The sequence below is a fragment of the Periophthalmus magnuspinnatus genome, chromosome 16, assembly GCF_009829125.3.
Source record: "Periophthalmus magnuspinnatus isolate fPerMag1 chromosome 16, fPerMag1.2.pri, whole genome shotgun sequence".
Lineage (NCBI taxonomy): Eukaryota > Metazoa > Chordata > Actinopteri > Gobiiformes > Gobiidae > Periophthalmus > Periophthalmus magnuspinnatus.
Window position 1 is genome coordinate 10,740,317 of NC_047141.1, and position 23,005 is coordinate 10,763,321.

Sequence of the window (23,005 nt, forward strand, 5' to 3'; positions counted from 1 at the left end):
GGTATGGAGTATGTGCGATGATAGTGTTAGTTAGTTTTGCAATATATCACACGTCGGATTAAAATCACAATTTGAGTTGGCTTAATTATCAAATCGCAATTTATTTAGATGACAAAATCCTCTGTAAAGAACAACATATTCTATTTTTTTTATTTTAATACATTCTTTTTCCAGACCAAGTTAGTTTGTTAGTTTGTTAGTTTGTTTTCATACCTGAAAGTTTCGACTGCTCAAGAGCGGTCTACCTCAACAAACGTCGTCACTGGATTAAGGAGGAAATTGAAATACGGTAACATTCCCAGGGGACTATAAACTGGGATGAGGGGGCTTTTTTATTCTCACACACCCGGGATACTGTCCTGTAGAAGCCGGACTGCAGATGGTTCTGTCCTCCTGCCTCCACCGGTAGGAAGACTGCGTCAAACCAACTGACCTGGCATGTCATTGCAACATTACCTGAATACCTGATGAACCTCATTGGACTAAAATATTCTGTCTTTTTAAAGGAAATCTTGTACCATAGACCTCTACTTTGGACTCTTGTATTAGTTTATCAGTTCATATTTCAGTCTTCTCACGACGTGCATGCTGAACAGAAACCTACTTTTTAAATATATTGCACATCACAATTTTTGTCAGAAAAATCACAATTGTGCAGCCATAGTGTTTAAGTCTAAATTAAATTAAATGACAAAATTCACAAATGTGACAAGTAAGTAATACAAATCACATAATCACAATTTAGCTGTAATCCACATAATGTTTTTAACAGAACTAAATAATAACATAGCCTCTATGTACATTGCTAACATGTGCTGATTACTTGTCATATTTGCATAAGTCAGGATTCTCTATTGTCGATCTTATTGTCAACAATAGAGAGTCCTGACTTATCTCCTATAAACCATACCTCTCCTGTGAAAACGTGACCAAGGGAAGCATGTGCTGAAACCTAAGTGTAGACCTCTTCTTTATTTGCTGTTCCTCCGCCGCGGGAGTCATAATATTGGCCTTTGCAGTAGTTGCTCTGCCCACACCAGTGAAAGTGGAGCCGGAGCGCAGAGACAGCCGCAGATGTGAGGGATAATGATGTGAACTGTTCTTTTCGGGCCTAATCTTTGTTATGGCCAGTGTAAAGGCTGTGACCCAAGATGGCCCCTCTCCGAAGATTAGCAAACACATCTGTACAGTAATGACAGTAGTTTTTTGCGTGGGTGGTGTGTCTTAAACATATTCTTATTTTCTGTTATTGGGTGTGTTATGGAACATGTTTTGGTTAATTAAACACTACCAACAATTTGAATTATATATATTGTAATGTTCTGATGTAAGGAAATACAGTGAATTTCTTCTGGTTGTTTATTTTCTGAACAAGGGATATTGTCAGCCGTAACCCACGCCTATATATGTATATATATATATATATATATATATATATATATATATAGTATTGCTACTTTTTACAACTCAAGAGACAAGTTTGACAATTCATTCATAGTATTGTTATAATTTTTTTTTAAATATGAGTTTAATTTGTTCTTTTATATACTTTTGTAACTTGAATGCTACATTTTGACCTCTCTGAATCTACTTAGTTTTATCAAATGTATGTTATATCGTCACTGCAGTGCTGAATCTATACAGAACATATAGAATTTTACAATAATTTTATTTTGTGGAGCTGTAGTATTTATGTTATTGCAGCTTGTGTAATCTCATGTTCAGCTCATCAATTATGGCTATAAAATAGACCGCAGAAGCAGTTTCCAAATGGCTCTCGCTGCACGCACTGTGTAAATGCTTATAAAGAAATGCCATTTTCAGCCATAACCCCACTATATTTATCCTCTGGGATTATTGGATTTTTATCCTATTTTGACAGCTATATTATACTTACATCTGTACTGTAAAATTCTTCAAAATGAGTTAGGGACGTAGAAAGCTTAAAAAAATAAAAGTAAATATATATCACATCTTTGAAATAAAATACAAAAGAAACACTTGTTATCCTTTTGTGTTCTTGGCATTCCCCAGGGTTCTATTCCAAGTCCGCTGTAGGTTCCTCATTATCACTATGGCTGTTATTGTCTGGCGACACTGTCAATGTGAAGCTGAGACATGTAGTTTTGTCTTGTTTTTTGAATTCTTTTTATTATTAATTTCAAACAATTGCTTTTTTGACCCTCTAAATGTTGACGGAAAGCTCCAATCCTTGTGTGGGGTAGATCAATCTGGCAAAAATTAGAAATATATAACATGGGTACCGCAAAAATGAGCAATGCTGACCGATGCAACAGCTCTATGGCAGAGGCAGTGAACCAGTAGGCTAATGAAATTCAGAACAGTGATAGAGCTCAATGAGACAAATCTAAAATTGAAATGAAGCACAGGCCTACGATGAACAGGAGGTTGGCCAAAATGTTTATTTTTTATTATTTTTTTCTTTCTTTTAAGGTTGTATTGATTCATTGCAGACAACTGCTGACACGTTTTCATTATTTTCTGACAGTTTTTTTTTCTATTTCCCCTAAGATTTGAACATAGGCTATACCTTTCTTCTCCCCTTCACATCACACTCCGAGACCATCCCTGACATAAATTACAAAACGAATTCTCTCGCACTTGTGAAACGAATTGAGATGTTCCTGTGTCTTGTTGGTGTTCCCCAGGGATCTGTTCTGGCTCCGTTGAAGATTCCTAATTATCACCGTTTATCTGCTCATTGTCAGGGGGCCCAGAGCAGCAGCAGAAACAGCCAGTATTCAGACACTCTCCAGGCCTCTGCTCTTCCCCGTGTGAGAGCCCAGATTGTGGCTGACATCAGACGTGGGAAGCGGGCGGCGGTAGCGTGAAGGTTGAAAGGTTGACTGTTGACCACCCCGGGCAGATAAAGCAGCCTTTTCATGTGTGATCGGCCTGGAGCCCAAAGACAAATCCCAGAGTGTGCCTGTCTTTGAACCGAAGCACGACTACCATGGCTAGTCCTCTGCCCTCTCTGACTAATGAAGGCTATAGCCCCCGCTGGAGCTCAAAGCACCTTGTTAGAGATATGTGGAATAGCTGCATGGGTGTTTTAAATTCATATAGCAAATAATAAGGTACTTAAGGTTTAAGTTATTTCTGAATCGTGTTGTAAGTGTGACAAAGACAGCAGGTGGTATAGATTTGTAAAGGTTATGACTGTAGATTTGAAAATGGGGTGACTGTAATTTTAGAAGCAATCTGATTTATCTATACTCAAAACACAACAGAAAAACAGTGATTTTGTTTAAAGAGAATTTTTTTTTTTTTTTTTTTTTTTAAGTTTTCTACCATGTTATAACGTTGTTCCCTCATCAAAAACATGCCCGAAGTGGTTTTGTGAATCATTCGTGCATGTTTGAGTGATCATGCGGTCTCGCACAAGCACTATTCAAACCCTCCTTTTGGTTACCGATGACTAACAAATTAAACTTTTTAGTTTTCAAAACTAACAAAAGGTAACTAGGTGATCTAAATATGTTACGTGTTAGCAGTTCATACCCCACAGAAATAGTAATACACCTTCTTTAATAAAAAAGTTGTATTTCTTTCTGTTTGTCATATAATACAGTGATATTTTGCCTTGGCTGATCTGCTGCATAAAGAGTACACACAGCATTGTTTGCATATTTTAGTTCAAATAAAGCTAATTTTTAGAAACTTAATTACAAAGTTCTCTTATTAATCTGATATTAAAAAAAAAAAAAAAAAAAATGTGTTGAAAAAAGGTGAAAAAAACACACACACACACACTGGTCGATCTCTAGTCCTAACCAACAATTTTTTATTCAATATGACCAATTTTCATATGATGGCAAGAAAATGGAAATAATTTATTAGATTAAGTTATAAATCTAACTATTTATGTGTCATGGGGGCTTAAAAGATAAAAAGTACAGTCTTGAAAATAACCACATTACACAGTTCAATTATACTTTCAATCTTGCCTGCTACAATTGTTAGCATATTAAATCTGATTGGACAACTGATTGGAGTGCTTTACAACTTGCATTCAAATTAGACAATTACCAGGTAATAACATAAAATATTGTTAAGTTTGTTAGTCAAGTGTGCAACAGTATTACTTTCACTGACTAACTGTGTAAGAAAGACATCACTGACCTAGACTGTTGACTCATTCCTTACGAGTTCATTCATTGTCCAGCACCATCCTCCTGCCAAAGGCCCAAGTGTCATTGGTACATCTCGCCTTAATGTGTCATCTATGTCATTTTACCAGTTAAAACACCCCCCACCATTTTACATTTTCCTAGCACTATATGTAAGACATGTTTAAATCAAATACACCATTCACCGATAACTGTAATGCTGATTTATTCTTAGTTACTGAAACACTGGACATGGTGGCAAAGTGGTTTACATTATAATTTGGTGCTTTGGTTCTGTAGAACATTTTCCAATTAGAAACATAAACTGTATAAATAAAGAAGTGGAGTAAATGAGCGTAACATCAGCTCCACCCAATATGCACGTTAAGGCATTGGCAACTCAGGTTTACTTTCAATTAGCATCTTCTTGTATAAAAAATAGTATAAGCTCAGGCTGTACACACTTCCTTTAATGGCATCTTTCTCTATATCCACTTAATATCCATCCTCCCATCCTTAGGCAACACACTATTGCTTCCAATCTGATCTGCTTGATGGATGGTCAGAGAGGCTGTTGGTGCAGAAAGGCAGCAATATCTAATTCAGCCCCATGGCAACTAAATAATGAATAATAATGAAAAATAAATAGCTTTTTAAGAATGTTGAGAATCATGTAAAGTGCTAATATTATCGCTACTTTCAACAAACAGTTTAAATTCAGAATGTGGCTGTATTTATTTGCCTTTTTGGTCAGCCAATTTTGCACCAGTGCCCTTTCTGTTGTGACCTAATTTTCAAGCCATCTGCGTTTACAGTAGTTTAGTCCTGGTTTGAGCCTTGCGTTTGTTTTGAACACAATTTTATCTTAGGCTTATGGGCTTAAAAAACTGCACAATAGAAGTCTAGATTTTTACCTGTGACGCAACAATTCAGGGAAAATGCCAACTAGTTAATGCATTAATGAAACAAGTGTGAATGAAGAAAAATATAACAGTTTAAAGCTCATTTTAGCATAATATTGCATCCTTTAAGTTCTTCCAACAAAATTACACTTAAAATTAACAATGCTAATTTGTTAGCCAACCCTTGTAGTAAACCTAAAACCGCTTTGTTTACGTGCTACACCCTACTATATCTGATCGTACTATTTGCTATTGTACCGCCATTGTCCTTCACTCCACAAACGTCTTTTCATGCCAACATCATCGCCGCTCCTTTTTCTTCCTCCGCCGCATCTGTCCATCAGTGCATAATTCATAGGCCAACCATTTTCCGAACGCAACAAAAGACACGTCAGTCCCACGACAAACTAGCGCACATGCTTTGTTTGCAAAGAATACTTGCAAATAGGGGTGCTCCTCCATCACGGCAAGGCTCTCCCAGGTAGAAAGAATGTCAACAATGCAGGGAAGCCGGTTCGGTGGTTGTACAGGCTTGGCTATTTCAGTTATAAATGTGTGTGTGTGTGTGTGTGTGTGTGAGGGCTATCCTGACTATGTTTCACTGACTCGAATGCATATATATAGAGAGAGAGCTATTTTTAAGGCTCCATAAATAGTCGTAACGGGCCTAAAACGGTGCTTGCCATTCCTGGATTGCAGTCTTCTGGTTCATTCATGAGAGCAGGGTGTATTTACAGAAGCATTGGGTTGCTAATGTTTCAGCCGCTGCCGTGCTCTGAAAAAGGCTATTTATAAGACGGGGTTTGTTTGTTTTTATGTTTCCAACGTGGTGAGTGTTCAAGGGGAGAGTTTACGGAGCTGTTTTTGCGTTAATGTTAAACGTGGGATTGCTGTGTCATGATATAGTAAATTGTTACTCAAGGGTTTACTTGTGAGAATGAGTCAGTAAAGTTGGACATCCATTTGCTATATATATATATATATATATATATATATATATATATATATATATATATATATATATATATATATATATATATATATATATATATATATATTTTCTGTACTACGATGAGATTTGAGCCATAGAAAATTGAATTATGAACTTCTATGACTCATTATAGATACAGACTAACGACTTAAGTGTTGCATTCTGTTATTTATTTATTTATATAGTTCTGCCTTATGTTTTGGTTTCAGTATTATCGTTTACTGTCGATATTTACTTCAGCAATATATCGCACTTCAAAATGTGTCATCGTGGCAGGCCTACTGCTAGGGCTGCACGAAATAAGAAACATGCAATATTCTGTAACTATGTTTTGTATTGGAATAACAATATTATTGAGATATTGATATATATTTTGGTAAAGTAGAATTTATTCAATAAAAAATTGTTCATACCTTTATTTACTAGTCAAACTGTGTAAAAGTAAAAGCTTAACAGAAACTAGACCAAGACCAACCCAAGTCTAATGCATGACCTAAGAAGGAAACTCATGAATACAGTCTGCCTTTTTGTCAAATTTCCTTTCAAAAACAGTACATTTCTGTAAAATGGGGAACCTTGAGTTGTTGAGGTATATTTATTTTTGCTTATTGCTTATTATTACTTCAGCCAATATTGTGATATCAGTATTTTTACTATATATTGTGCAGCCCTTCTCGCTATAGCCTGTACAATTCATAATTCCCTATAGGCAGCTTCACTCTCTATGATAATAAAAACATATTTAATTTATATATTAAATCTGATTATTTCATTAGTGTTCCCTTTACAATTGCTGAATTATATTGTACATTTATCATGTGAGTGTACCATTCATTCTCACTCATGTGACAGACCCCTCCACAGACTGTAGCGCTGCTCTCGGTCGCGTCTCCGATCAGGGACTCACGCTGAGCATGTCAGGCGGGCAGCCGGTTGCCGCGGGCGACCTGCAGATCAGTGATGTGGCGGTGATGCCTCTAATGAAGCTGACACAGCACAGCCTCTCTGCTGTGGGCCCCTGGGGGCCTCCTGCTCCGCCCCCCGCCTGCCAGAGCCCTGTTAGACATGCACTCCATTCACTGGCAATTCCAATGCACCACGCACCGTTTATGATTATTATTCATATGTGGGAGACGAGGGTCGTGTGCAGTGGAAAGTGGGTCACTGTGGATAAACACAGATTTTTCTTATTTGATTTGATAGTTTGAGGTTTTTGGTTGTAAATTTTGTTCATTTGCATAGCTCAGACTTTGTTTACCCCCATAAGCTAGCATCTGTATTTAGGAATTTAACGTATCTGTTCATACCATTTGGAGTTTGACACTTGGAAGCCTCTGTAGTTTTGTTGTTTGAGTTGCTATTTTGTTTTTAATGTTTTACAATATGAGGCCAATGTGTATAATGGCATTGTTTAAATCTTGCCGTAGGCAGACATGTGGTCAAATGTGGATGTAGTAGTACTACTGAAACATTATGACCACTGTACATCGCTTGTATTTGTATAATTTTATATTCAACCCTTCAACTTACTACAGAAGACGAAGAACGACTTTAGTACACTAAACTTTGTTATGTTGTTGTAATCCCCTCTTCATCTCAGCGTGTTCTATAGTAATAATAAAGGTCTCAAACTCACCAAGGCTCTAAATTTCTATCTAAAAACTCTGTTACTATCTTCCGATTTAAGACAAAAAATTTACATTCTGCACATTTAGGATGAAAAAATAATACAAGTTTTCTGTTTTGTGTTCACAGGAGCTGCCCATCTGACTTGAAGAGGAGGGCAGACCAGCTGTGTCCAGTGTTGTCGACCTTTGACCCGGAAGTCGAACATGATCTGAAACCACGCCGCCACATCACACCCTCTCCTCCTCCTCCCTCTTTTTTGTTTACTTTTCTTTTTCTTTAACTCTTCTCGGTGTTAGACGATCTTCAAGCTCTCTTGACGTGCCAATAGGATACACCGTAGAAGAGAAGCGCACTGACACAAGACGAAGGCCATTGATTGGTGATTTGTGACCTGACCACGCCCCCAGCTCCTCCCACCACGCGTTGCCATCATGGGGAGGAAAAAGATTCAGATTCAGAGGATCACTGACGAACGCAACAGACAGGTACGACGACATAGAGTAGAGGTCTACGCCTATGGACTAAGATGGGCGTGATTGACGTGAAAGTGGAAATATGGCTGCTTAAGAGGAAAAAAGACAAGTAAAAAATATCACACATTACTGAAAAACATTGCGGATTTCTGACAAGTCAATGAGCAGAATTCAGATATGTCCAATTATATTTAAAGGTGCACTATGCTCTTCCACTATGGAGATGATATTTAACAGGAAAGCTCCACAGTATGGCATTACATTTATCTGTCTTACTTTTATTTGTTTTTTTTAGTTTTGAAAAATAAAAACACCTGTAATCAAACAAACAAAAAAAACATGCATTTTATTTGAGCATGTTTGACTCTTCTCCTGCTTATCTTCATGTTGATAGATACGTTAAATGCTACACTGTGGAACATTTCAGGCAAATCCATAACTTCTACATGCAGAGAACTCCTTTAATATAAAAACATGGTTACTTGGATAATGGTGAATGGTCACGTTTTTATATAGCACTTTCCAACTTGAAGGCACACACATTCATACACCAGTGTGCACAGACACTGGGGAGTGGGTTAAGTGTCTTGCCCAAGGACACAACAACAGCATTCATCTGTCGGAGCTGGAATCACCAACCAGTAGGTCAACGGATCTGACCGCTCTACCGGTGACGGATGACCCAATAGCGTTTTCTCCAGCTTTCAATCTACTATCCAAAGCACTAAAACACTTGTTACCAGAAATATAACTTTAGTATACGCCTCGCTTTAATGAGCATGAAAATTATTTGCCTAAGACTCGCTATTTTCCCCCTCTCCTTATCCAAATTCCATAAATATGACTGGAATACAAGCTAGTTCTGTCTCACGGGGATACGGTACACCTCCCATCTCGCATAAAGGATATGGCTTTCTTTCACTGGGGGCCATAACTCAACAATAGCAGCGTGTTTTATGAGGCTCGGATGACTCTACGGGGCCGTGATGAGGCCCCTGAGCACCCCAGCACTGCCTCAAGTGAAACAGGCAAGAATAGCACGATACCAACGCAAAATAAAGCTAGCTAGTCCCTCCGGTAACATTATTGTCGGAGAATAGACGCGTAAATGATCCGTCCAAAAGTGCTAAATGGGTTTTCGGTCCATTGAGGAGATTGAGTAATGAGTTTGACTTCCCTATTGTCGGATATGGAGCATAGTTCACACATTCGGAAATCATGGGAAAGGGTTAAGAGCGACTTGTGTGGTTGGGATGGTAATGTATTGAAAACTTTTGACAATGTCATTGCATAATTTGGATTTTAAGGTGGCCCAAATTAGATCTGTGGTGTACTGAGTGTTTTATTGTATCAAGAAGTGCGCAATTAGCATGCTAGATATCGTTAGCATTACCGTGGAGGCACAACTTCCTCTGAAAGTTGTGACAAGTGCTTATAAAGTCATCACTGTGAATAATTGGGATGCGCAGAATGCATAAAATAAGTGAGGAATAACTTTGTACCACGGCAAACTGATTAATTAGTAGTTGTACTTATGGTTGTTTTGGTTTTCCACTCTACCTGTTAAAATTTTACAACTCCCGATGCTGGCTGTAACTGTTTTTTGGTCGATTTTTGGTCTTTAAGGCTGCCATAGTTTGTCCCCTCTATATAAGAAAAAAAAACTAACAAAAAAAAAACTGAACTAGATCATTGTTAAACAGTTTGCAGTTGTCAGAAATTATTCCTCACTTACCTTATGAATTCCGAGCATCCTAATTATTCACCTTGATGAGTTTATTAGAGCTTTCTACAATGCTGTAACGATAAAGCTAACAACAATGAGCATGCTAACAAGCTCTTCCTGATTATTGGGCAGTAAAACACTTTATAATTTGAAGCAAACAGTACACAACTGACTTATTTTGACCTCAGGAGCTGCTTATACAATATGTCTGTGCTGAGGCAAGACAAATTTTGCTCAAATACTTACAGGACATTTATTTATATCTACACTGATTTTAGTAGGATTATCCCACTGCCAATCATAAATTCAAAAAATCATATCTAGCTGTAATGTTTGCTAACTCCTCATAAGCTCACGTGCGTAAATAGAAACTAAGGATGCCTGCAGGGCTCAGAACAGTAGCATATTATTCCGCAGCAGTCCGCGGAGCCGGCGTTCAGATCAGGTGTCCATGTGTTTGTCAATAAAGAGATAAAGGGGCGTGCTCTGTGGTTATTCACAGTTATAGCGTCAAATAAACAATTAGCTCTGACAGGGCCCCGACAATTAAAAGACACTTAGCTAATGCTTTCTCACTGTAGCCATAGTGGTCCATGGGCGTATACTAGTCTGTCTTATACTTGTTCTGATACAGCTCAAGATCATTCTCAAGATATTCAGGAATGGTTCATTTCTGTGCCGTGAATGTGACTTTTTTAGGATTTATACTTTCTCAAATTAGTGTCAATACTAGTTTTAATATCAATTAGTATCTGATTTTCAATACTTTTGACAATCCTACTTACTAGCAACCTGACTTTTCAACAAGGACCAAAGATTTAGTCAAGGTTAGGGCTGAACAATTTTACGTTTTTCCTGTCAAAGCACTGCAATTAGATTTGTGATATATGTTTTAGAGCAGGTTGCTGTTCAACATTCAGAAGAATTTACAAAAACATTGGAATATAAACTGAAAAACCTGTACACATATGCATTTTAGAACATGTTTGTACAGATGTAAACTACAGGATTAGTGTTTTTTATGCAGAATAAGATAGCATATTTAGTTTGTGGAGGAAATGATGGTACTTATGGTGCTCTTTACATCCGTTCAAACTGCAATTTTGATTTGATTGTGATTAATTTTGCAGCCATGGCTAGAGTTAAAAACATGGCATACTAGTATCAAAACTGTACTAATTTGTTTTTTTTTGCATTTTACTTTTATTTTTCAAGTTCCTAGCTAATTAGTGTAAAAAAACAGATGGAAAGTAAGTATAAGTAAGTATAAGTGTAAGTATATGACAGGTGGCTGCTTGAGTTACTTCCACGCCAGTAAACATCGATGAAAACCACAGGATTAAACAACCGCCGATATCACTCCAGTTCTCCATCTCTACAAAGTTTACATTTAGCCTTAACGCCTTAGCGCAACTTCTGCAACACCTCAAATGAAATGACACCCAAATTCACCACAGTCGGTAAAGCTTTTTGTCGTTTTTCTTCGCTCCCGTGGCAGAGTGGTTAGCGTTGAATCGGGAGAACACTGTGCGCGTTCCCCTCCCACGTGTTGATTGAGACACTGCCATAAGCTCGGCTAGGCAAACAGCGCGCGGAGTGTGGGCCCTGGCTGGAAAAGTGACAAAGAACACATTTTTTACACGGACAAAAAGAGGAGACAAGCCAGGGATTGTCAAGCAGATTGGATTCAGATCAGGATTCATTTTGGGTGAAGAGCAGAGAGAATAAGGTACTGATATGGTTTGACTGTACCAGAACCTCCGCGCAGCACTGATGAAATTTGGTGTAACTACTTCGGCAATTTGAATTCAATTTGGTTACTGAAGTTGCAGAGGCGGTAGTGTAGCCAAAAGTTGTACTCAAGTAAAAGTAAGGTTTCACAGTAGTGGTCTCAGAAATTGCTCAAAATTTAGTAATACTTGAGTAATACTTAAGTGGTAATATTTGGGAAAACTACCACTCATCTGTTTTATAGTTTTAAGTAAATGTAATTTGAAGGAGAAATGGTTAAATAATGCACAAATTCAGTTTGTTTGTTGTTGTTTTTTCAAACGATCTTATCTGAAGGAGCACTGCAAGAAAAACAAATCAAATGTAATTATTTCATATTGTCAACATAAATTTAACCTTGTAACCAAATAATTTACTCAGCTAAGTGTACTATTACTGTTGTATGAGTAAAGGTATGTTGCTAGAAAAGTACATGATCAAGATCAAGTTTGAAATTTAACCCTGATAATAACACAAATTAACAGGTTTTTACAGTGTCAGTATGTAACAAATAAATTAAAATAAAAATAGGTTTTTTTTTTTTCCATTTTGGTTGTTTTTATGAACTGAAAAACATGTCCTGACTATGATTAGGCTCGCATCTCCACAAACCTGACTATCTTCAAGTTCTGAACTATGGTTTTAATCTTCTGTTTGGAATCATGCAGGTGACATGCCACATCTATAAATGTACATAGTATTGTTTTAATTTGCCTTTGTACTTTGAGCCTTCCATCAATACCACTAAGGAGAGACACTTGAGCAAGGGCCATGGTCATGAGTACCTAGTTGGAGGAGCGACACAGGCAGAATATGCAAACTTTACACAGAAAGGCCCTTCATGGTTCCAGAAGAAAAAGCACAATCTTACATAAGTTCATATAGCCAGAAAACAATACTTTTATCATGATTTGAGTAGATGTTGACTAGATTTGAATGAGTTTTAAAGTCTGCCATTAGAACAAATAGTATTCCAGTGCAGTAGCATTTTATTTTTAATGTCTTTTTCTTATTTTAATTAAAACAAGACTTGTTTATGCCTGTTCCATCTCATTTTAAGGCAGTCAAAATATAATCAAATCAAGATAAAAACTACTTAATTATAGTGTTGTCAAAAGTATTGAAAATCAGATACTAATCGATTCTAAAACTAGTATCAAACCTAGATTGTCATTTGAACAGGTATCAATGATCTTGAGCTGTATCTGAACAAGTATAAGACCAGTAGGACTAGTAGGACTGTGGAACCTACCTGGACAACTAAGAGCTTACACAGATATACCTGTGTGCACTGTCACTGTGTCATTGGGCAAGGCATTCTTCTGTTCCAGGGACGTTATAACCTATATATTCTAAAATTTTAATTTTCACACAATATCTGTTATCTCCCCAACCTCTCCTGTGAATATACAAGGCAGTTAGAGCAGTGATAAAGGCTGAGACAGGAGGAGATGAGGTGAGATATGAAGGAGGGGGAAGGAGGAGGGGTGGTACCCGGGCAACAGAAGGGGGCGCCGAGTTGGTTGCCCCCGGATACGACCCTGATATAATTTAATTTGCGGTATCAGGAAGCTATGAGTGAGCCAAAGTGCCGTGCTTTCGGAGACTGTCAATAGTTTGCTGTAGATATTACAATAACTTACTGGCAGCTGGATGCTTCTTCTTCTGTCTCATCCACTGCTAAGTGAAGCTCTGCAGTGATTGGTCAGTTTTTTCCCACCTAAATCCATCACTGTAATAGTAGCCCATCTGTACTGTAATGTTTGCAGTAACTTTAAAAATAATAGTAATAATTAAGGTAATATTACAGTACAGTATAATACATTTTACTGTAATATTGCAGTAGTTTACCGTACCTACTAATTATTTCCCCAAAACCTTTGCCAATTACAGTAACCTACCATAAAAGCAACTTGCAGGATGATACTGTTCATATTACAGTACTGTGGAGATTACAGCAATCCTGTACTGTGGAGGTAAGGAGGAGAGATAGAATAAAATGTACAAAAAAAGGAAAAAAAAAAACAGCGTGGGAAAGAAGGAGGAGAAGGGAAGGGTCACGTGGAGGGCTTTATCTTCACAATCTTATCTCCTCTCCTCCGCTCCCCCCTCCTTTCTCTCTCTCTCCTTCCTTCCATCTTTCTTCATTAGATTCTTTCTGATTACATTGGGAGCCCGCGGTTCCACTAATACACAGGCCTATAGAAAAGATAGCATTACCCACGCGGGGAGGCAGGAGGTACTTACTGCTTTGGGAGATCTCATTTGTAATGGATATCAGACATGGTGCACTGACAGAGGATGGAGAGAAATATGGACCATACACTCTTCTATATAGAGCTGAATCTTGAGTATTTATTTGTATGGCAACTTTGATTTCTATTCTATAAATTTCTTCCTTCGTGGTCAACATGGCAGCACGTTGGCTAATAGCTTGACTAATGCCTCAACCCTGTGTGGGTTTCCTCCAGGCGCTTCCCCCATCAACCCAAAAACATGCAAAATAGATACGATTCTCCAGTTAAGTTCATTTAAAACAGTTTGCAGTTTGTGGTCCAAGTTATTCCTCACTTACCTTATGCATTCCGACCATCCTAATTATTCACTGCAATGAGTTTCTAAGCTCTTTTCACAATTTTCCAGAGACCAGAGCAGAGTTTTGCCTTGGCAGTATGGCTAACAACAACTGGTATTCTAACGTGCATTTCCTGATTATTGGGCAGTAAAAAGTTTCAGATCAAATGCAGACAAACTAAGCTCAAATTGTCCGGAGGAGTACATAGCCAGAGGTTCATGCTTTAGATATGAGAAAGATGAGAAAGATGACAAAACACGAAAAATATGTAGTAACCATGGACTCTCTACACATAATAGTAGAATTGCTAGTTGCGTTTCTTATTAAAAATCTGCTCATTATAGATCGGTGAGTCCTCTTCAGTTACCTTGCCTGGTCTGCTCGTGAAGGTTGCTCCATCGTTGTGCTCCTCTGGTCGGACTGGAGAGGAACACGTGTCATTCATGTGTTTACAACGGTGATTCTGTTCTCTCCTTTACTCAGGGCTAAAGGCTATGCTAACCAAACTAGCACTAATAAAAACCGCTAGCCTCAAGGTGAAGTGTCCCTCTCCGCTCGCATACCTCCTGGATTGTATTTGATTAATTGTGCTAATCATAATTTGAAATGTTTTGTTCAAGGCTGTTCCGCTTTGGACATGGGTTTGGATATTTCTGCTTTATTATTGGAACATGTTATTAAGAAAAAAAAAAATGCACATAATTTATTTTTTATTTTTTATAGACTTGCAGTTTACCTTTAAGTGCAGTAACAAGCAACAAACTTTATGTAAAAACAAAATGACATAACTTTTTAAAAACTACGAACCAAAAACAATACATTTCTTCTTAAAGACACAGTATGTAACTTTCTGGAGGTGGCACATCACCTGCATTTTTTCATGGAAATAGAAAGTTCAAACCATACTTCCAAACAATTTCCATGGAGATAGATAAGTTTTATGCCATAGTGTGGAATATTCCAGGCCAAGTAAGACTGATTTTTTTTTTTTTTTCAGTGCAATCAAAAAAAAAAAAAAAAAAAGCACAAAAACAACAACTTTTGCTTTTTTACTTTATGGTTTTATTTTAGTCAAAGTTTTCTCTAAAAATTTACATAGTGTAACTTTAAGTCTGCCCAATATTTTTCAGTTTTTTCATAATCCCACAGGTCACACAGGGACAGCCTCCATCCACATTTTCTTTTATCGTAGCAGCATTTTAGCACAAAAGCAAATCTGTAATGAGCCAATCCTCTCTACAAAGGCGCTGTGTTGACATTTCACAATACCTCTCCATTCTCTCCATTCTCTCTCGCTCTCATTTCTCTTTCTTTTCGGTTTGTGTGTTTATATTGTGCGCTCTAATCCAAGTCAATCCGAACCCCGGAGGATGCCATTTGGAGAGAGGCGGATACGGGCGGATCCGCTGGTTTGTTCACAAGTGAGGGGGAGGAGGTGCTAGGGTGTGAGCGAGTGAGTGGAGGAGAGGAAGAGAGGAGGGAAGGAAAAGAGCAGAGGAGAGAGAGAAAGCAGAGAGAAAGTGTGGTGTGAGAGGGGAAAGGAGAGGGAGAGAGGAGAGATGGCAGAGTGGTGTGAGGTAGAGAGAGAGAGGGGAGGAGGGAGAGTTTAGGAACGGTCTGAACAGGAACGTGAGGGAAAGAAAAGATCATAGGAGAGAGAGAGGGGTGTGAGGAAGAGACAGAGCAGAGAGATAGTGGTGTGAGGAGGAGAGAAGAGAGAGAAAGGGGAGAGGAGGAGAGAGGGGGGAGAGGAGAGTGATGGTGTGAGGATGAGGAGGAGACTGGAAGAAAGATGGAGGGAGAGAGGAAGAAATTAAACTTGTTTAATGGCAGTGGTAAAAGTCTGCATTATTTATGTTCAGGAAATTAATATTGAGATTTTTTTTTTGAAAAATACAAAAATAAAATTGAAAAAAATTGATTGGATTTTATTATTATTATTATTATTATTATTATTATTATTATTATTCATTTATTATAATTTTTATTTTTTTTAGATCGCCCATCCTTACTATCAAAAATCAAAGCCTAGAAAAAAGGAAAGGAACATAGATCTGTGTTGAAAAGTACAACAAAAATAATAAAAATAAATAAATATTAACTAAGAGATTGATCACATTTGAGCAGCGTGTCTGTGTCAGAGAGCGTGGAGCGTCCGTGCCCACATGGAGACTGGACAAGTTGAGAGAGGGGTGTGTTTGTAGAATCTGTCTGATTGCTCACCACATCTCAGACCGCTGATGTTTAATTTTCTTTAGTCAAATTAATCCTGACTCTCCCAGCAGTGGAGCCGAAGATCAAACCCCAAACTGCTCTGATCAAGGCTGCGAGGATGCTAGCGAAGAGAGGAGGAAGGACTCTTAGCAGACCTTATACTGCAGATTTAGGAATAACATTGGAAGTATAGCATTGAAGAGGCAAAGTACATCAGCCCTATTTAAAATCAAGGGAGTAAGTCTAAGTGTCCTTAAATAGGTAGGTAGACATGCTAACATCAAATATAGTTTCAGCAATTCTAATGCTGATTTATCCCTAATTACAAAAGCATTGGCCGCGATGGTTATAATTGGTGTTTTGGTTCAAGACAATTATCCAATCAGAAAGCAGAATTAGTCTAACATGAGTCTTTCATTTGGATTTGCAGTTTTAATGCTGAAATCCAGTTTGTTTAAACCTAAAAAACTTTTTCTGATCTGAATCATCACTTCCTAAATCCCAGCAGTATTGGTGTCAGCTGATATCGGTTGATTTTTGTCGATCTTGATATCGAGTCATTCCCAGTTTGTCCTCAGTGCATCAGATTTGTCTTGTTGGACAGATTCATGAGTGAGTGTAAATGGAAATAGTAACAAAGTAACAAATAGTAACAAGTAACAAATTATTTTATGTCCCGAATAAGTATATTTTGTTATTATTTATTCAAAAATATATATATACTTTTTAAAGATAAATTTGTGGTTTTAAATGCTAAAAATAGGTAGCAGCAAATATATCGTTTACCTGCCGCAGAAATACCAAATATCAGCTTTTGGTATCGGCTCAAAAAATCAGCCTATCCCAAATTTTAGTTGTAGTACTTTTGTTAAAACAGTAACATCACAGGCTACATACACTTCCTTTAGGTTTATGTTTTTTGCATTCTAACTTTGTATTTTTATTTTCTGTCCCATAGGTGACGTTCACAAAGAGGAAGTTCGGCCTGATGAAGAAGGCGTACGAGCTGAGCGTGCTGTGTGACTGCGAGATCGCCCTCATCATCTTCAACCACTCCAACAAGCTGTTCCAGTACGCCAGCACGGACATGGACAAAGTACTGCTCAAGTACACCGAGTACAACGAGCCGCACGAGAGCCGCACCAACGCAGACATCATCGAGGTAAACAAGGGACGCACACAAAAACATACACATGTGAAGTATAAAAACATTCAAAATAAGGTGAAAGTGGCAGTTTGCATCATTAATCCAGGACTAAGGATGCACCGATTCAGCTTTTTCTGTTCCAATACCGATAATTTTACTTTCTGCTGCCTGATATCAACAAATACCAGTGCAGAGGCTGAAAATATAATTCCTTACCTTTAAACAGAAATGACATATAGTAAAACATGATACAAATGGGGTTTCTAACTGTTCAATATTATGAGGTTTTTATAGTCTAAAATGGGATATCAATCCATCAAAATCTTCAGTATCGGCGCCAGTATCTGATAACAGTATTATATCAGTTCATCCCTAACCAGTATTTGTCTCGTGATGGGGAGATTCCAATGTTGCAATGCAAAGTTCAAGATAGCAGGAGAATAGAAATCAAAAGATGAGATAAATAACAAAATAAAAGACAAAAAACTATTAAAAATAAACTGGACTAAGTAATATATTTGACTCATATATGCTTTTCTTTCACCGACAAAACATTTGAAAAAACTGCACAACTTGTTTAGACGTTTACTTTTTTGTCAATTTGTATATTTTCATTGAGACACATTCTTCACAGCCTTTATATTTTGACATTTGCGCACTGCTCTCACTCCACAAATCTATTGATGACGTGACCATCGAGGCGATACATCATAGAAATGTAGTTGAACACGTAAAAATAGTTAACATATTAGATTAGTTGTCAGTATTTCCTGAAGTGTTGTCTGTAATGTTTATACTCCCCTCTGTGCGTGCCATGCTTAAATGAGCCCAGTGGGATCATTAGGGCCCATTTACACTAATCTAATGTGGTCCTCTGCAGACTCATTCAGGCTAAATGAAGTTGGGCCAGTCTGGAGAGGCTAGGAAAGAAATGATGACATACTTTTTATATTTAACTCATGCACACTGTTTTGTGTTTAGCTGTTATATTCAGACTAGTGTCGGTACAATACTAAAATTTCAAACTCAGTTGTGTACTATTGGCTCAGTACTTGATATTGATTACAAAACTACAGTGAAGATTAAAAAAAAATGCTACTTATTTAATATTAAAATGTATTTTCAAGACAAAATAATATGACTTTCTTTATGTTACCACAAGATCTTATATTTAATCTGAAAAAGCTCAAATCAAACTGTTCAGGAACGCTCACATTTTGTCCTGGGAATGAGAATGCTTTGCATTTTTTTGCTAAAATGAGTATTTAGTTTTGATATTAGCTTTAGTATCGATAAGTATCTGATTTTTGATAGTTTCGACAACCCTAATTCAGACATTGCAAAAGTATGAAAATGTACCTCATGTACCTTTTTAAGAAAACTTTAAGAAAACAGTGAGATGCTAAATTTTCAGTTCAGTGTTTATTGAAAAAGTATAGTGGCTATTCCTGCCCATTTAAACTTCTTGAAGCTTTTTTCCATGTTATGAATTCATGTTTCCGATCACCTGGTTTGAGTAATCCAGCAAATGTCCCACTCAAGACCAGAAAGTGCTCAGTTCCACCGATTGATGTCAGAAGGTACAGTCCAAACCCCTTCACTAAATTCATTCAGTGTTCTTTTATTTTTTGTGTAATTTACTCTGCCTCACCGTTCTTCCATCGGTAATCTTTTATACATGATACACTGCACTGTAAAACATGAAATTATATGCTAAAGTGTCTAGACGTACTAAAACAACTGGTAACAATGTATATAAGCAATTCTTTAAAACTTATTCAGCTTATAAACTGATCACATCATCAGAATTGTGAGTTAACTCAATGGACATTTAAGATGCTAAATACTACACTTGGCGTTCATTCAAAAGTATTCTGACACTATAGTGAAATAAATGTATTTACCAGTAGTGAGCCAGTAGCTTATAGCTGCTTTGTTCCATGGCTATTTGTAGTATCAATGTTCTGCATGTCTGGCCAAAAACGTATAGTTTTTAGCATTCGATCTAGAGTTTAGTACTCAAATATTGACCAGTTTCCAAGTAATTTTCACATACTGAAAGCCAGAGCATTTGCATGTTTCCTAGAACTGGGGTTACTGCAGTGGTTACTAAGTGCATTAAGTCGTCATCTTACTGTATTGCCTCTCTCTCTCTTGCGCTCTATCTCTCACTCTCTCTCTTTGTCCCACCCCCTCTCCCTCTTGCCTCTCTCACCTCCCCATGGCCAAGGGCTCTTCACAGTACAACCCTTTGCTCACTCTCCCCCCTCTCTCTCACTGTTTCTCTCCCTCTGCTCCTCCTTTCCCCTCTCTCTCGTCCTCACGGTTAAAGGCTCTTTTGCAGTATGCCTTGCTGACCCCTCTCTCCATAATGGCCCTCTCTCTCTCTCTGTGTCTCTCTCTCTATTTCTCTCATGAATTGAACACGAGCTGCTTGGATGTGTCCTGTGCAGAGCCTATAGAGCACTTTTACAGTACACATTACACTGCATATGGACTTATGTCTGCACTCGCCTCTGTTATGGCCCTATATATGATTCACTCATCAGAGAGAATGGGTGAGGAATGGTCAACCATAAAATGGAGCTCCTCTGACCACAGACACCAAAACAGGGCCGTTTTATTGGTTTGGGGTGAACTGCTCCCACCAATGTTTATAGTTAGATTTAGTTTGATCATATTATATTTTTTCCCCCTGAATTACATACCTGTAATTGTATTTTGCATTCACACTTTACATTAAGCCAAAGTTTTCTTCTCTGAGCACTTAAAAATGCTTTATTTGCATTGTGCCCAAATTGTTGCGTCACAGGTAAAAATCAGGACTTTTATGCAGTTTTCAAGCCAATAAGCCATAACTAGACTTTTTCTGCAGTCAAATTGTGTTAATGGTTTCTTTGCACTTTTAATATATGAGAATGAATAGCTTTGTTGCTATTATTGTAAAACAGTAGGCAGTAAAACTACTAACATGAAATTGAAGACCAAAGCAATTCTAAATTTGGAAAACATAAAGTGCATGTTTATAAATCAAAATGATGAAAAAAAAAATATTTCTGTGCAAGTATTTATATGTGAATATTTTATCCAGCCTTATAAATGAGACTCAAACACACTCATTATGTATAGTCACTAATGCAACCCAAGGAAATAAGCAATCACTGCTCCCATAATTCATGCAACGTGCCCCCGGCTGCACCTGCTAGCTTACATGCACCATCCGCTAGCTGCTATCTGCTGCTTTGATTTCTACTCTGAACTAATATCCCTCCACATCCCCCGTGTAAAGACGAGCCGCGCTGAACTTTGACCCCACATATGATAACTTTATTCCTCTTATCAAAAGTATGTGTATGGAATGCCCGGGGCGCCAGATATTGCTTGTTTCATCTCCAAATGCCAGGGGGTGTAAGTTGACCTCTTAACAGCTGCCGTTGTAAGGTACCAACCATCTTTCTCCATTTTCTGAAAACGCAATCGGAGTACAGTGAATCAATCGCTAGCTATGTCGCTGGGGATTTCATGAAAACATATCAATCTAATATTACAGTCAATGGAGCAGTTCGGGTTGGGAGAAGGTCGGGAGGGGTCGGAGGTGAGCGGGAGGTCAGAGCAGAGAGAGGAGGCTTGTCTAGTGTGTTGTAAAGGTCGAGGAAGAGGATAAACATCATCAACTAATAACTAATAATAATAATTTTTAAAAATACTGATATGTAACTGTACGAGAATCCATCTTGCGTCCGCTGATCCATGTGAAGGAGAAAGTGAAAATTTTGCAGCAAACATATTTTATAAATAATTGCTAACAAGGTGTCAATGCTAGACAAAACTATATTGATTTATCCTAGCAGGCCAACTGGCTTCTGTGATTGGCTAAAACACATTTTGAAGTGTGATATATTGCTGATGAAAATATAGATGATAAATGATAATATTGAAACAAATTTCTGTCACTGACACAATAACCCTAAGGCATGATTTTATATATATATATATATATATATATATATATATATATATATAACAACATGTGACAAGCCTAAAACTTGTCATTTGATTAATATTCTGTCAACATGAACTGCATTCCCAATATTAATGTTGCCTTTTACAGTCAAACTCTACAGAACATGTAATTCAAACATAATGTATCACCAGACACCGGGCAGAATATTTCAGGTTTTAATGTCTGCAGTTGCTCCCATCCTCCTCCTCTCCATCCTCCTCTCTCCTGTTCTCCTCCTCTGATTCCTCCTCTCTTCTTCCTCTTCTCCTTTTCCTCTTCTCTTCCTCTATTCCTCTCCTCCTCTGCTGCTCTCCACCTCTCTTCTTCTTCGTCCTCTCCTCTTTTTCCTCTTCTCATCTGCTCCTTTTTCTCCTCCTTTCATCCTCCTCTGCCTCTCTCCTCCTCTCTTCTTCTTCATCCTCTACTCTTCATCCTTTCTTCTTCCTTCTAACCTCATCCTCCTCTCCTCCTTTGCTTCTCTCCTCCCCTCTCCTTCCCCCTCTCCTCCTCCGCTCCTCTCCTTCTCACCATCCTCTCTTCCTTTCCATCCTCGCTTCCCGGTCTTCTCCCCTCTTCCTCTCCATCCTCTCCTCCCTCCATCTTCTCCCCTCTTCCTCTTCATCCTCCCTTCCCCTGTCTTCTCCCCTCTTCCTCTCCATCCTCCCTCCCCTGTCTTCTCCCCTCTTCCTGGCCATGCTCTCCTCCCCCTCTTCTATCCTCTTCCTGGCCATGCTCTCCTCCCCCTCTTCACCCCTCTTCCCCTCCATCCTCTCCTCCCCCTCTTCTCCCCTCTTCCTCTCCATCCTCTCCTCCCCCTCTTCTCCCCTCTTCCTCTCCATCCTCTCCTCCCTCCTTCTTCTCCCCTCTTCCTCTCCTCCCTCCTTCTTCTCTCCTCTTCCTCTCCTCCCTCCTTCTTCTCCCCTCTTCCTCTCCATCCTCTCCTCCCCCTCTCTTCCCTTCGTTCCTCATTTGCCTCTTGCGGCGCGTGTCTCCGAGTGTCAGCGGTACAGCAGTATTCAGTGGGCCCTATCTTCCAGCTGCAGATGGCACTTAAGTGTATGCATGAGTATGTGTACATGCGGAGGGGGGGGGGGCACTCCGGTCAGGTCGGGCAGCTCCGGGCCACATCAACTCAGGCTCCACTACCCCCTGTTTGCACTTCTTCATCGTTTCTTTCTTTCAAGTGCACCGCTACCTCTCTCTTTTCCCTCCCTCTCTTCTTTCTCTTACTTTACGTTCGCATGCCCGTGATGTCGGAAGTGCAAGCCTCATACAATATTCAGGTCCGGTGAGCCCTCGCGGATGTTCGTGCAATGCGGTTTGCGTTAACGTGCTATATGCTAACGCTGGCTGCCTGTTGTGTGTCCTCAGATGTCCCTGGTCAGTGGCATCGTTGCGGTCCCCCGTGTCTTGCGGTTTGACCAATATATGTCACTCAATGGGAG

General features: G+C 38.5%; 1 protein-coding gene across 10 annotated transcripts in view; it reads left to right on the top strand.

Moving 5' to 3' along the window:
* Positions 1-23,005, top strand: part of mef2d (myocyte enhancer factor 2d) — a 161,983-nt gene that overhangs the window by 69,197 nt on the left and 69,781 nt on the right. For all 10 annotated transcript variants that reach the window (XM_055228222.1, XM_033981253.2, XM_055228221.1 and 7 more), the window contains 2 exons: positions 7,779-8,137; positions 17,369-17,572. In XM_055228222.1, coding sequence (XP_055084197.1) covers positions 8,084-8,137; positions 17,369-17,572 — 258 coding nt within the window. In that variant the 5' untranslated portion in view covers positions 7,779-8,083. The remainder of the gene's footprint in view (positions 1-7,778; positions 8,138-17,368; positions 17,573-23,005) is intronic.